Source organism: Schistocerca nitens, chromosome 11 (assembly GCF_023898315.1).
Source record: "Schistocerca nitens isolate TAMUIC-IGC-003100 chromosome 11, iqSchNite1.1, whole genome shotgun sequence".
Lineage (NCBI taxonomy): Eukaryota > Metazoa > Arthropoda > Insecta > Orthoptera > Acrididae > Schistocerca > Schistocerca nitens.
In genome coordinates, this window is record NC_064624.1 from 65,138,546 (window position 1) to 65,151,337 (window position 12,792).

The window sequence follows — 12,792 nt, forward strand, 5'->3', positions numbered from 1 at the left end:
TTTTCTTCCATAACTTCTACATTTATGTAGTGTCTCTTTTTGATAATACTACTTCAAAGTATTGTTTGGAGCATTCAGATGTTAGTGGGTGTTAATACAATTTTATTTATTTACTGTTTCATCAGTCTTAAATCACCAGTAATTCTTTGTACTATTTCAGGTGGCAGCCTCAATAAGAAAAGCATCTGATAGTTTAAGGTACGTTTTTATTATTCACTGCAGAATTTTTCGAGCAGTATAAATTTTTAGTTACTCCATGTGAAAGGAAAACAAACAATAGCCCCTAGGGACCAAAATACCATAAGTTATTTTTAAAATGTTCTGTTTTTGGAGTTGTATTTTTCTATATATTAACCATTTGCAGTATATACATACAGTATATACTGACTACAGCAACATTATGCATGTTATCAGAGAAAACACTACTATATGTACTATTCTGTTATTGCAGAAAACTAAAAAGATGCTTTCAGATATTACAAGGTACATCAGTCCCATTTATAACAGTGGTTTGCAATAACTGCACAAACAGAACAAAAAAGCCATTTATGATTAACTGTCAATCCAAGCTTTCCAATAATGAGAGTAGATGCAAGGTGAAGCATTAATTTTATGTTCTTAAAACATATCAGTTTCTCAGATTTACTGATCACCCAAGAATGTTGTTTACTGCTGACCCCACGATGCCACATGTCACCTTTTATTTTGTGGGTTTGACTTGGCAGAAGTTATAAATAAATACTAGTTTTGTCCACATTGCTGGCAAAAGATACAGGAAACTTTTCTCACTTGGTCAAATTCATGCAACCAGTGTTTGCCCCTTCTTCATCAACTTTATTTATTTCATTGCCTATCACTGAGCATGAAATTAGGCTTCTATTTTGGAACTTACACAGCCAACAAACAAAACAATTGAAGTCTGTTTTGAAAGTCTCAATTTTCTGCAGTCTAATTTGTTGTTCACTGAATTAGATTTCCACTTACAGGTACATTGCAGGTGCACATGTAGCTGAAGCACTGTAAAAGTAAAAGTTCAGCATCTTCATATACAGGGTGTTACAAAAAGGTATGGCCAAACTTTCATGATACATTTCTCATACACAAAGAAAGAAAATATGTTATGTGGACATGTGTCCGGAAACGCTTACTTTCCATGTTAGAGCTCATTTTATTACTTCTCTTCAAATCACATTAATCATGGAATGGAAACACACAGCAACAAAATGTACCAGTGTGACTTCAAACACTTTGTTACAGGAAATGTTCAAAATGTCCTCCGTTAGCAAGGATACACGTATCCACCCTCCGTCGCATGGAATCCCTAATGCGCTGATGCAGCCCTGGAGAATGGCGTATTGTTTCACAGCCGTCCATAATACGAGCACGAAGAGTCTCTACATTTGGTACTGGGGTTGCGTAGACAAGAGCTTTCAAATGCCCCCATAAATGAAAGCCAAGAGGGTTGATGTCAGGAGAGCGTGGAGGTCATGGAATTGGTCCGTCTCTAGCAATCCATCAGTCACCGAATCTGTTGTTAAGAAGCACACAAACACTCCCAATGAAATGTGCACGAGCTCCATCGTACATGAACCACATGTTTTGTCGTACATGTAAAGGCACATGTTCTAGCAGCACAGGTAGAGTATCCCATAAGAAATGATAACATGCTCCATTGAGTGTAGGTGGACGAAACTAAAATGAGCTCTAACATGGAAATTAAGCGTTTCCGGACACATGTCCTCAAAACATCTTTTCTTTATTTGTGTGTGAGGAATGTTCCCTGAAAGTTTGGCTGTACCTTTTTGTAACACCCTGTATAACACTGTGAAGTCACTTCAGGATGCACGTGGAACACAGAGCAGCAGAATTAAGAACATTTCATTTAAGTAGTGTAGATAATGTAGATTTGCTGAGTCTAAACCTTCTTCCAATTGTGCTGTTTTTCAATACACCATATTCTGCTTCCTGCAGAATTTTTAGTTTCACTTGCTTATCTATGCTCTGTGCTTCCTACAGAATGACAACCCTTTCACTTCTTGGAACTCAATGTTACTACTACTACTGGCTCTATTTAAAGAATATAAAAGCACATCTCACCATGGAATTGCACTTGTTGATGGAATCTAGTTTTTCACGCTGTTTGTGTCACAATTGTTTTCCTTCTTGATGGTGATTATTGAGCAATGTTATGCACAAAGGTCAGCTAGAGAAACATTAGGAAAAAAGAAAAACATTGACAATTCAGGTTTAATGAAAAATGTAATGATGCTACAGACTAAAACACAGTGTGTAATTCATGCTGACGGAAATTTGTTAACAAGTAAAACATTGTACAATATCATGTACATCACTGCCAGTACTGATATTCTGCTGGTGTTAACCAAGTGTTCACCTTAAGTGAGTTCATGTTAAGCCTGATGTTTGAAATATACATGATGGTTCATTATTATTGATAAGTAAAAATATTACAAAGCAGTTATGTTAGTAACACATTCTATAAAACAGCTGGTTTATGTGTCTGTTCTTTAATAAGAGTGTACTTCTTTTATACAGAAGTGCAGGTGAGGTGTCAGCAGCTGTATAGTGCTAACTATTGTAATTGAAAATGACATGGAAGTCATACAAATTCAATGTGATGGGTACAGGCTAATGTCCTACCATGTAGAACAAGTAAGAGGAAAGGGTGAGTGGTTATATATCCAAAACCTGGAGTCAAATTTCAGCCCCTTCAGATTAATGAATGTTGGGGTGAACAACTCTTTGATTACTGTGTCAACATTGTGGATTGGGAAACAAGCTTGTTGTATTCACAGTTTACAGGCCACCATCATGTTCTTAAATTTCATAAAGCAGCTGTAGTCAGCTTTAGTAAGGCCATGGAGACTTAACTGGTGAGTCATCTTTTGTGACTTGTGAGAAGGTAACCAAGGACACCTAGAATCCCCTATGTCTGAATATGGGAAATCTAACACAGTACAATTCCCCAAAAGGACTTAGTGCACACATTGCAAATTTGGCTGATTTGGGAGCAAAACTGATAGTGATTTATCTGGCCATGACAGTAAAATGAATATTGATCAGTTGTGCTCAGATCATTGGAGGAAACTATTGTCATCACAGAATTAGAGGGAAATTACAGGACAAATGTTATCAGTAGGTATATAAGGGGCACAGTGTGGATGGACAGTTAAACTTTGTGTTAATAATTTTCCTAGTATTCTTATACTGTAAACCACCACAATACTGACTGGAAGTAAGAGCAAAAGATGAATAACTCCTTGGACTTGATTATGTTATGCAAGGTAGAGAGAGCTCTACCTACTTCAGAAGAAAACAAACTATGATAGTGAAATATTCTGCTATATTGTCTGTAGTGCACAATCAGATCTTCCTTTGTGCTCAGTAAAGCTCTTTATCCCTGCCACAAGATGTTCTCATCCCAAATTGTAGCTATGCCTTTTTGGTGTTTGAACTGTAGTAGCCACTTGACCTGTTGTGTAGGAAGGCAGGACTGATGAGGTTGCAAAATCATTTTTAGGAAAAAATTCAATTCTGCATTTACTGTGTATATCCATGGTAAACATTTACCATTTTTCACCTAGTAAATGCTCACAGATGAGTGTGACTGCTGTGTCTAGATTTAAACCTGTTCCTTGCGAAGCACTGTGAAATAAGAGATTAATATCTCTGGTTAGGCCTATATGATAAGCATCACACACCCTTCAGCAATGTTCTGAGGTGAGTCACACAGTTGTTTGGAAAGCATTGGATTTCTGCGGTATCCTAGCAATGGATTCTCTGGTGTCATAGCAATGGACCGACTGCTGTACCTACAATTGAACCAATGTGATGATTCCATTTGGTATCTCCACATATTGCTACACTCAAGAACATATGAGAGTAGTGATAGGATACTATGTTTCTCCTTTTTGTGAAATACACTATTTTTAGTAGTAATGTTTGAAGCTAGCTGGTAATCCTTGCACTACTTCAAAATTTTATCTAGGTACAAGCTGATACATTGTTTTAACTTCTTTATATTTGACAGAGCTAGTAATTATATGTGCCTGTACAGTTGTGGATAGTTTTGCCTTTTATCTGTCTTGGCTATGAAACTGAGTCAACAATACTGTTCATTATAGTTTACCTACATTTCTATATTCTTATTTATAATAACTTCTACTGGTGCATTACCCTTCTTTTCTCCCTATTCACCTGACCAGAAATGTTGTTTTTCCTCCCATGCACCACACGAATTCCCACCATATCAAACTTCAACTTATCCATTTCTCATTTCATGTTCTCTGACTCACCGAATCAATCAAGGGACTTCACATTCCACACTCTGACTTGTAGCGATATTGTTTCTTTCACCTGATGATATCCACGAGCATAGCCCCCTCCCAGAGATCTTATTGGGAGGCTATATTGCTACTGGAATATTTTACCCAATTGGATGTCATGATCATTAAACTATACAGCAGACCAGCATGTGTTTATAACAGGTGTAGTTCCCCTTGCTTTTAGCTGTTCGCAGTACTAACATAGCAAGGTCATGTTGGCTAATGGTACAAGACCAATCGTATAATCGTCCAAACCATTCTGCATTTACATATACATAGATACCCTGCAAGCTAGCATATGGTAGGTATGGTGGTGGCTGGTACCTTTACTGCTAGAAAGACCTGCCATCCATCTTCATTAACCACATGTTAGTGTGTGGACCCTCCCTAGATATCCTTCCATTGCTGTTTTATGTACTTTGTCTGTTTTTTAAGGCATGTATGTCACTTCACTTTGCCAAGATAAATGTTTCATATGGTAAGTGGGTGCCAGACAACTGAAACATGTGAAATAATTTACCTATTACCAAAAAGTCACAAAATTAGGAAATCATGACATTGTGCTTTGGAGATGCTGATAGACTCTTTAATTGTACACTTAATATCATATATTCTCACTACATACTTTAGTAAGTTATTGGTTATCATAAGTTATTGTTTGGAAGCTACACAGGAATTAGGATTGGCTGGTAGAAATGAGGCAACACATACTTGAGGAAAATTATGAATAACTAAAATGGTAAGTTGCAGTTAAAATATATAATATTAAACTCAAGTTAATAAGGGTTAACAGTATGTGTAACTGCTCATGTAATCAGCTTTGAGATGATGCCATAAGTCCCAAATATCACAAGCTTTGTTGTACTGTGTCATTTAAGGGACAAGAACTCCATGAGAAATACCAGAAAGCTGCATATGAATCAGGAACATAAGTGTTGCAACAGTTGTACCAACTTGAACCATGACTGTCCAGCAATAGACTAGGATACCTGCATGTCACTCACTTTTGTTATGGGAAGGTTGTTCCAATGTGACATCTTGGTATATTCAGTGTTTGAACTTTCACTAGCAAAGTCTTCAAGAACACATTTGAGGGGGGTACTTGGGGGTTGTGGCAGCTGATGGGGGTGTTACTTGATGTTCTACTCTATCCCAACAGAATAAGATAGAAAATATTTGAAACTTAAAGCCACCACCATACTCATTGGAGAAAAAACATGAATGAAATAACAACTGTCAAAATATTGAGACCTGATGCTTCCAGAGCATCAGGTACAAATACCCTATCCCATGAATCACAAGTGGACTCAGCCCCTAGATGCAAACATTGATGGTTTTGTGTTGGAACCACCAAGTTCCACAATTAAAACCCTAAAATTGTCATCTCCCTAATCAATGTTAGTAATGACACAAAAGCTTATCATTGATTTAATTACTCCTATACTGCAATGGAACATTCATAGTTTGATAGCACATGTGAATTGAATGAAATTTTTTATTTGTAGACGGTCACAGTATTTCACGTGAGTCACTCTGTAAATGTTTCAATACTCCCATGCTGTCAGGGCACAGTATCTGACTGGTTGCCACTGTGAGTAAGGATTGCTGAATGGACAACCTTTTTTTTTTTGCTGTGTGTGAGGCATAAGTGAGGCTAAGTGAGGACTGAGATCAGACACTAGCTGTATGAATTCTTAGGGGAGTTACTCAATGATAACAATAGATTTTGTTTTGATTTGCCAAGATCCTCTTTGCAAGAAGCATTGCTAATATTGTCCTAAAATTTTGCCAGCCATTTCATTTGTAGGCGATATTAATGTCAGTAATATGCAGGTGTAATGCCAGCATCTCTTGGTGGGTTGTGAGATGAGCTATGTCTTCTAAATAAAAGTGCTAAAATTTACTTCAGCACAGTTATTTGTTTGCTCACAACTAATCTCTAATCCTGCTTAATTATAATTGTATCCTACACACATACGCATGTCAAAAGGAGGTCACTGAGGTGGGTACCACATAGAACAAACACAGGATTGTTTTACCATCTGCTGATATTCAAAATTGCTTACATCTTGCCAGACTATGATTATTGCAAGGTAGATTCACCACACTGTTGGTGCACTTGCCCTGTTGTGGAAGTAAGTGTCAACCCACAGTATTCACCATCTGCAAAGCTTGGTGATAGTTGCAATGTTGTTCGTCGACAGTGAATATTTAACACAGAACAGCTGTCTGCATCGTTCCTTTTGTGATCTGGGTCAACAAAAATATGAGTAGCAATGAGGAGGATCTATTATTGTTGTGATAGCCCATAAAACTCCTGTATCAGGCAGGAACAAACCTAAACACCAGAGGGGAGAAAAGGAGGCAACTCAGACAGTGTTGATGTAATGCCACAAGAAACCTAGATATGACTTATTATTTTCAAGTAGTGCCACATAACAGCTGAACTAGTAGGAAAATTTCAGCTTTATGTGAGAAAGCAATCATGCCTCTTCTACTGAACCCAGGGGAAAATGAAACATTGCACAATAATTACCGTAAGGTGGCCCTCACCAACAGTAAGCCAAATGACAAGAAAAATTCTATCAGCAAGTGCCATACCTGGTCTGTAGAATCCAAGAAACTGAGCACTCACATCCAGTGTACATTTGAAGGATATTGCTCCATCCTGAGAATGTGAATGGCTGGAATACACTGCCTTTCCCTAATCAGATAATATGTTGGGACAGTATGTAATTGTGGCTGTGTCCTCCTTGTATATGTGTTGATAGGAGTGTTTGGGCAAAGGCAGTGCCTGCCATCTATGTCACCTGTAAGCTTTGAAAGTGGGAGGTTTTTCCAGCCACTTTGATAATGGGCACACCAGGCATCTACTCTTATAATATGGCCTATGTGGAAGCAACTGTGTAAGTAATATACTTACATAGGGCATACCGAAAAGGTGTTTCTTTTAAAAAAAATTCAGCGTACAGTACTGTAGTCAGTGGGATATAATATTCTACATTAACTTAGTGTCTGGAGATTTTAGACAGAAGCCCATTTTACTGAGAGGTTCTCTTAAAGAAAGTTTTCTGGTGTATGCCATTATTGACACAGTGTATAACTGTTCTACACAATGTAGTGATTAACTGCAAAGATTTTTATTAATCACATAGAAAATAACTTTTACTGTAGTCTGATTAAAAGTACTTGATAGCTGATGTGTGTCACTTGCCACTGCAATCTTGCTAAATCCAGTACCAGCTACAATGCTTGGTTATTGGCAACACACAAACACAGCTGATTTTTAGTGACGTATGACTAAAATGTGGCAGATGACAGGTTTTGTAGCATTGAAACAAACTCGTGTCCTAACTTTACCACAACTATGTGATCTGCAGTATATCTGAGAAAACAGCAATCAGCAATCTGCAGCACAATTGAGATCATGATCATTTTGTTCAGAGCTTTTAAGGCTAACCTGTATGACCAAACTGAAGACTGAAATATTTCTTAGTATGTTTCTTTGCACAGCCATCTTCTGCTGCAAAGTTTGTTTTTGATGAAAGCAAACTGTAAATTCTCACTGTCATTGGTTACTTGAAACCATATATCCATCAAAAAGCAAAACAGTCAAATGCAGCAATCAGGATAGAATAATAGCACAAGAGTATGTGCATGCTCCTACCCACCCATAGCCATATGCACACTTAAATGACTTCATTGGGAAGCTCAAAGATGTCCATTTTCATTGTGATGGAATGGGGTAGCTGCAGGTAGAATGACTGGACTCAGATGTCACACGGAAAGACCATGCACCTATTGCAATTACTTGCTCTCAGAAGACTATGGTAGGATTCACTGTACAGGATTCGTGCTGATGTCACCATTGATATCTTTGTTTGATTCACTCAAGGATGTTTTGGAATTCCAGGGGACCAGATATTGAGTAGTTGTAAAGATAATTTTGAATGGGAGGCTGTAACTTTATTGGCATTCTCCCTGCCAGACAGTATTTCAATTGGAAAGGGCTAGACGTAAGCTGTGCTGCTAACAATACATATGTAATGTTGTAATAATTTGTGTGTGTCATTCACATTTGTTCATCAGTGTGGAAATTTATGTATGTGTTCCTTCATTTATTGACCTGACATTACTTCTTATGTACAGGTGTTGTCCACATGGTTGATGGCCATACCACCTAGCCAATAAGAAATGTGATGTTGGCGGTAGTTAGTGATTAATTTGGTGTCAAATAAAATGCCATGCTTTATTGCTTTCAGAAATAAATTGATCATTGGTGGTTTTAAGAATTTCTACCCAAAGCCTAGTGTCCTCCAAAACAGAAAAATCCAATATGGAGAGAGTTATTGGTTTTTATTTTAAAATCATAGATTACTCTTATTTCTTGTTTCCCTTTATCTTTTGGTGGATATTTTTATGTCAAAAGCTAGAGGATATTATTTCTAATAAATGTAATAATTTGGTGTAAAAGATTGTAGAACAGTATTTTAAAAACACTGCAACACTTTTAATAATAGAATCTACTAGAGAATAAGGGAACCTAGTCAGCACTGAATGAGACAGGGCGTTATTCAATTTCCTGAGATCATTTGCTTTATAAAAATGTTTCATATTAGGAAAATTCTATCATTCTGGTAGAATGTCATGACAATTTTAAATCACTTACATTTACTGAATAAGTTATCTGTGAAGGCCATACATTTTTCTTTCGGTTTATAAGCCCCAATTTTGTGGATGGTGAAATATTATTTTGTATTGTGTAAATCAACATTTCACACATCTTTCCTCCTTCCTCAGTTTCATTCAAAGTGCTGGTGACAGCTGTGACATTTCATATCAAGAAACATTACATCAAGGAGTAGTCAATGACAAGCTGGAGATATATGCAAAGAAGTCAACAGATTTCAGTGTGTCTCACAACTATACCAAAATACAGACTTCACAAGAAGATGGCTTATGTGGCACAAGATTAAGTTGTAGCACAAGGGAAAAGGAATTCCATAAGTTTAACTGTAGTTTCTGCCTACAGAGCTTCCCTTCAAAATACAGACTCATAATGCATATTTTCATCCACATTGACGGTGTGCAGGCACCTGCATTTGTGTGTAAGTCATGTGGTGAGGTATTTCCCACTGATGACTGCTTGAAAGAACATTTGAGAATGAGGGAGGGTGACCAAGCATTATCTGCTACCAACAGTGAGAAACTTGAATGCAGTGATCATGAAAACAATATCTCCTTCGAGTGTGTACAAGAAGGAATTGTGGAACAGACTGAGGAGCACCCTTCGTGCAAGGTACCCAGGAAAACTTTTAAAAAATCCTTTAAGGACATCAGTAATACACATACTGTGAAAGAAGCTGAAGTGAAACTCGAAAGATGTAATGACTGCGAAATTTTATGTAAAAGTGGTGCAAAGAGACATCACAAATGTGATGTTTGTGGTAAAATGTTTACTCAGTTATGCAATCTTATGAAACACAGTAGAATACACACTGGAGAGACACCCCACGAATGCGATGTTTGTGGAAAATCATTTGCTGAAAGGTGCAATCTAAAGCAACACGAATTAATACACACTGGACAGAGACCACACAAATGCGGTGTCTGTGGAAAATCATTTACTCACTCGGGCCATCTCAATACCCACGTTTTAATACACACTGGACAGAGACCACACAAATGCGATGTCTGTGGAAAATCATTTACTCGGTCGGGCCATCTCAAGAACCATGTTTTAATACACACAGGAAAGAGACCACACAAATGCGATGTGTGTGCAAAATCGTTTACTGAAAGGGGCAGTCTCAAGAAACACGAATTAATACACACTGGACAGAGACCACACAATTGCGATGTCTGTGGAAAATCATTTACTCGGTCGAGCCATCTCAAGAACCATGTTTTAATACACACTGGACAGAGACCACACAAATGCGATGTGTGTGCAAAATCGTTTACTGACAGGGGCAGTCTCAAGAAACACGAATTAATACACACTGGACAGAGACCACACAATTGCGATGTCTGTGGAAAATCATTTACTCAGTCGAGCAGTCTCAAGACCCACATTTTAATACACACTGGACAGAGACCACACAAATGCGATGTCTGTGGAAAATCATTTACTCGGTCGGGCCATCTGAAGAACCATGTTTTAATACACACAGGAGAGAGACCCCACAAATGTGATACTTGTGGTAAACTATTTAATGTATTGAGTAATCTCAAGGCCCACAAGTTAACACACAGTGGAAAGAGACCCTACAAATGTAGTATTTGTGGAAAATCTTTTACTCATTGGGGCAGTCACAGGAAACACAAATTAATACACACGACATAGAGACCACTCAAAGTATTGTTGAGGTCTGTAGACGTACACATGTTCATAGAAGACCACACGTGTTTTGTGAAAATTGTTCGCATGTGCTACAGAGAGGTCAGAAAAAATATGACAAATCCATTTCCGCAGCTTCACATTCGAAGAAGTTACATACAAAATACAACATGAAGCACACAATTGTGATTTTTTGTTGGAAATGCTCCATGCTTTAATGATCGGGCTACCCGAAATTTGTACATTGAGATATATCTTTTACTCGTTTGAGAAGAAGTTCTGTGCAGTTATCAGGACCCCATATTCTTCAGGGAATGTGCCAGTATACTGCTAATTATTTGAAAGAAACTGCCATTTCAATCTTCATGAAGCTGTATCCACTACCCAGGCGACAGCAGAAATGTGTTTATTACACATTCATAATGTACGATATTTATCTCAAGAATGGACAAAGATACAAAAATCTCTTGATTATGCAAACATATTATTGAGGTATGCCTCCTTAATAGTATTGCTATTTGTGTGATCAATAATCTGCATCCATTAGGAAATAACTGATGGTGGCAAGTATGCAGAGATAAGGGAAAAATTACAATCATCTACGTAGTAGTGTTTTGATTCACCTACAGACCGCAATACAACAGTGCATCTCTATGGTATGGACTCATTAGTTCTTCATTAGTTTTTCAGTTGTAAATTGGACTATAAGTCTACACACACCTCACACCTTTCCCATTAATTGTAGGCTATCGGTTTGTTGCTGTCTAGTTGGTGTGCAATAGCATCCCAAATTCATTTCATCATGATCTATTGAGGTGAGCTGGGTGGGAAAGACAACAGTGTGAACCATCATGCAGCTCGAACCATTGCAGTGTGATTCTCACCTTGTAATCTGGACAGTTATCCTGCTGTAAGATGTTGTCACTCTCTGTAAATACATCAAGCATTAAGTGATAAAGTTGCAATAATGTTCATGTTCTCCACATCTGTCATGGTGCTTTCAGTTACCACCAGCTGTTTTCTTGCCATCTCACATGAATGTCCCCCATAGCATGACACTGCCTTCATCTTCCTGCACCTGTTGTGTGGTGCATGTATGAAACAACTATTCATCTGGATAATGACATATCTGAGCACAACCATTGACCTGGTCTGAAAGAAATGTCATTTATCCCAACATGTGACACTTCCTTATAGGTATGCAGTCCAATCTCGATTATCCTATTTGTATTGCTACTGTAACTGATAACGTTGTTAGATCAACATGGGAATACAAAGCTGTTATATAACTTGGGGCCTCATGTTAACAGTGTCTGCTTAATAGCTTGAAACTCTTGAGCCTGCTCAAGCATTTTCTCCTGTCTCCACAGATTGCCATCTATCCCACTTTACAGAGCAGCTAGGTTCTGATCTGCTCGTTCTAGATAATGCATGGGCATCCTACAACCTTTGTCAACTTGTGGTTTCACCATCTTTCAACAATGTTCCATAGAGGCTCACGATAGAGGAATGTCCACAGCCAACCACATTCGCTGCTTCTGAGATGCACTTGCCCAGGCACCAGGCAAAACCATCTGCTCTTTGGCAAAGTTATTTATGCCATTTTTCACATACTGTCACTAGCATGATAACCACAAATTTCTGGTTGTATAGTTTCATTACTACGTGCCATAACCACAATCCCACTGGGTAGCGAACAGCCGGCCGCGGTGGTCTAGCGGTTCTGGCGCTGCAGTCCGGAACCGCGGGACTGCTACGGTCGCAGGTTCGAGTCCTGCCTCGGGCATGGGTGTGTGTGATGTCCTTGGGTGGGTTGGGTTTGGGTAGTTCTAAGTTCTAGGGGACTTATGACCTAAGATGTTGAGTCCCATAGTGCTCAGAGCCATTTGGTAGCGAACACTCCTCTTACGGAAGTGGGTATAATGATTTGGATCAACAGTGTATCTTCACAAAAATAGGGTCTTTTGGTAAATTGTGTAGTAATTCAGTTTTTCTGCTTTGTTAAATGTTATGTCAATACACTATTGCCAGTTCAAGTGCCGTATTTCTTGTGAAAAATGTTTTGTATTACTAAGGTCTGTACATAATTCTGAGTTAATGAAGATTAAT

General features: G+C 38.1%; 1 protein-coding gene across 1 annotated transcript in view; it reads left to right on the plus strand.

The window, feature by feature from the left end:
• Positions 1–12,387, plus strand: part of LOC126212636 (zinc finger protein 99-like) — a 106,448-nt gene extending 94,061 nt beyond the window's left edge. Inside the window, exons 6-7 of the mRNA XM_049940063.1 lie at positions 161–198; positions 9,144–12,387. Coding sequence (XP_049796020.1) covers positions 161–198; positions 9,144–10,689 — 1,584 coding nt within the window. The 3' untranslated portion in view covers positions 10,690–12,387. The remainder of the gene's footprint in view (positions 1–160; positions 199–9,143) is intronic.
• Positions 12,388–12,792: the final 405 nt, after the last annotated feature.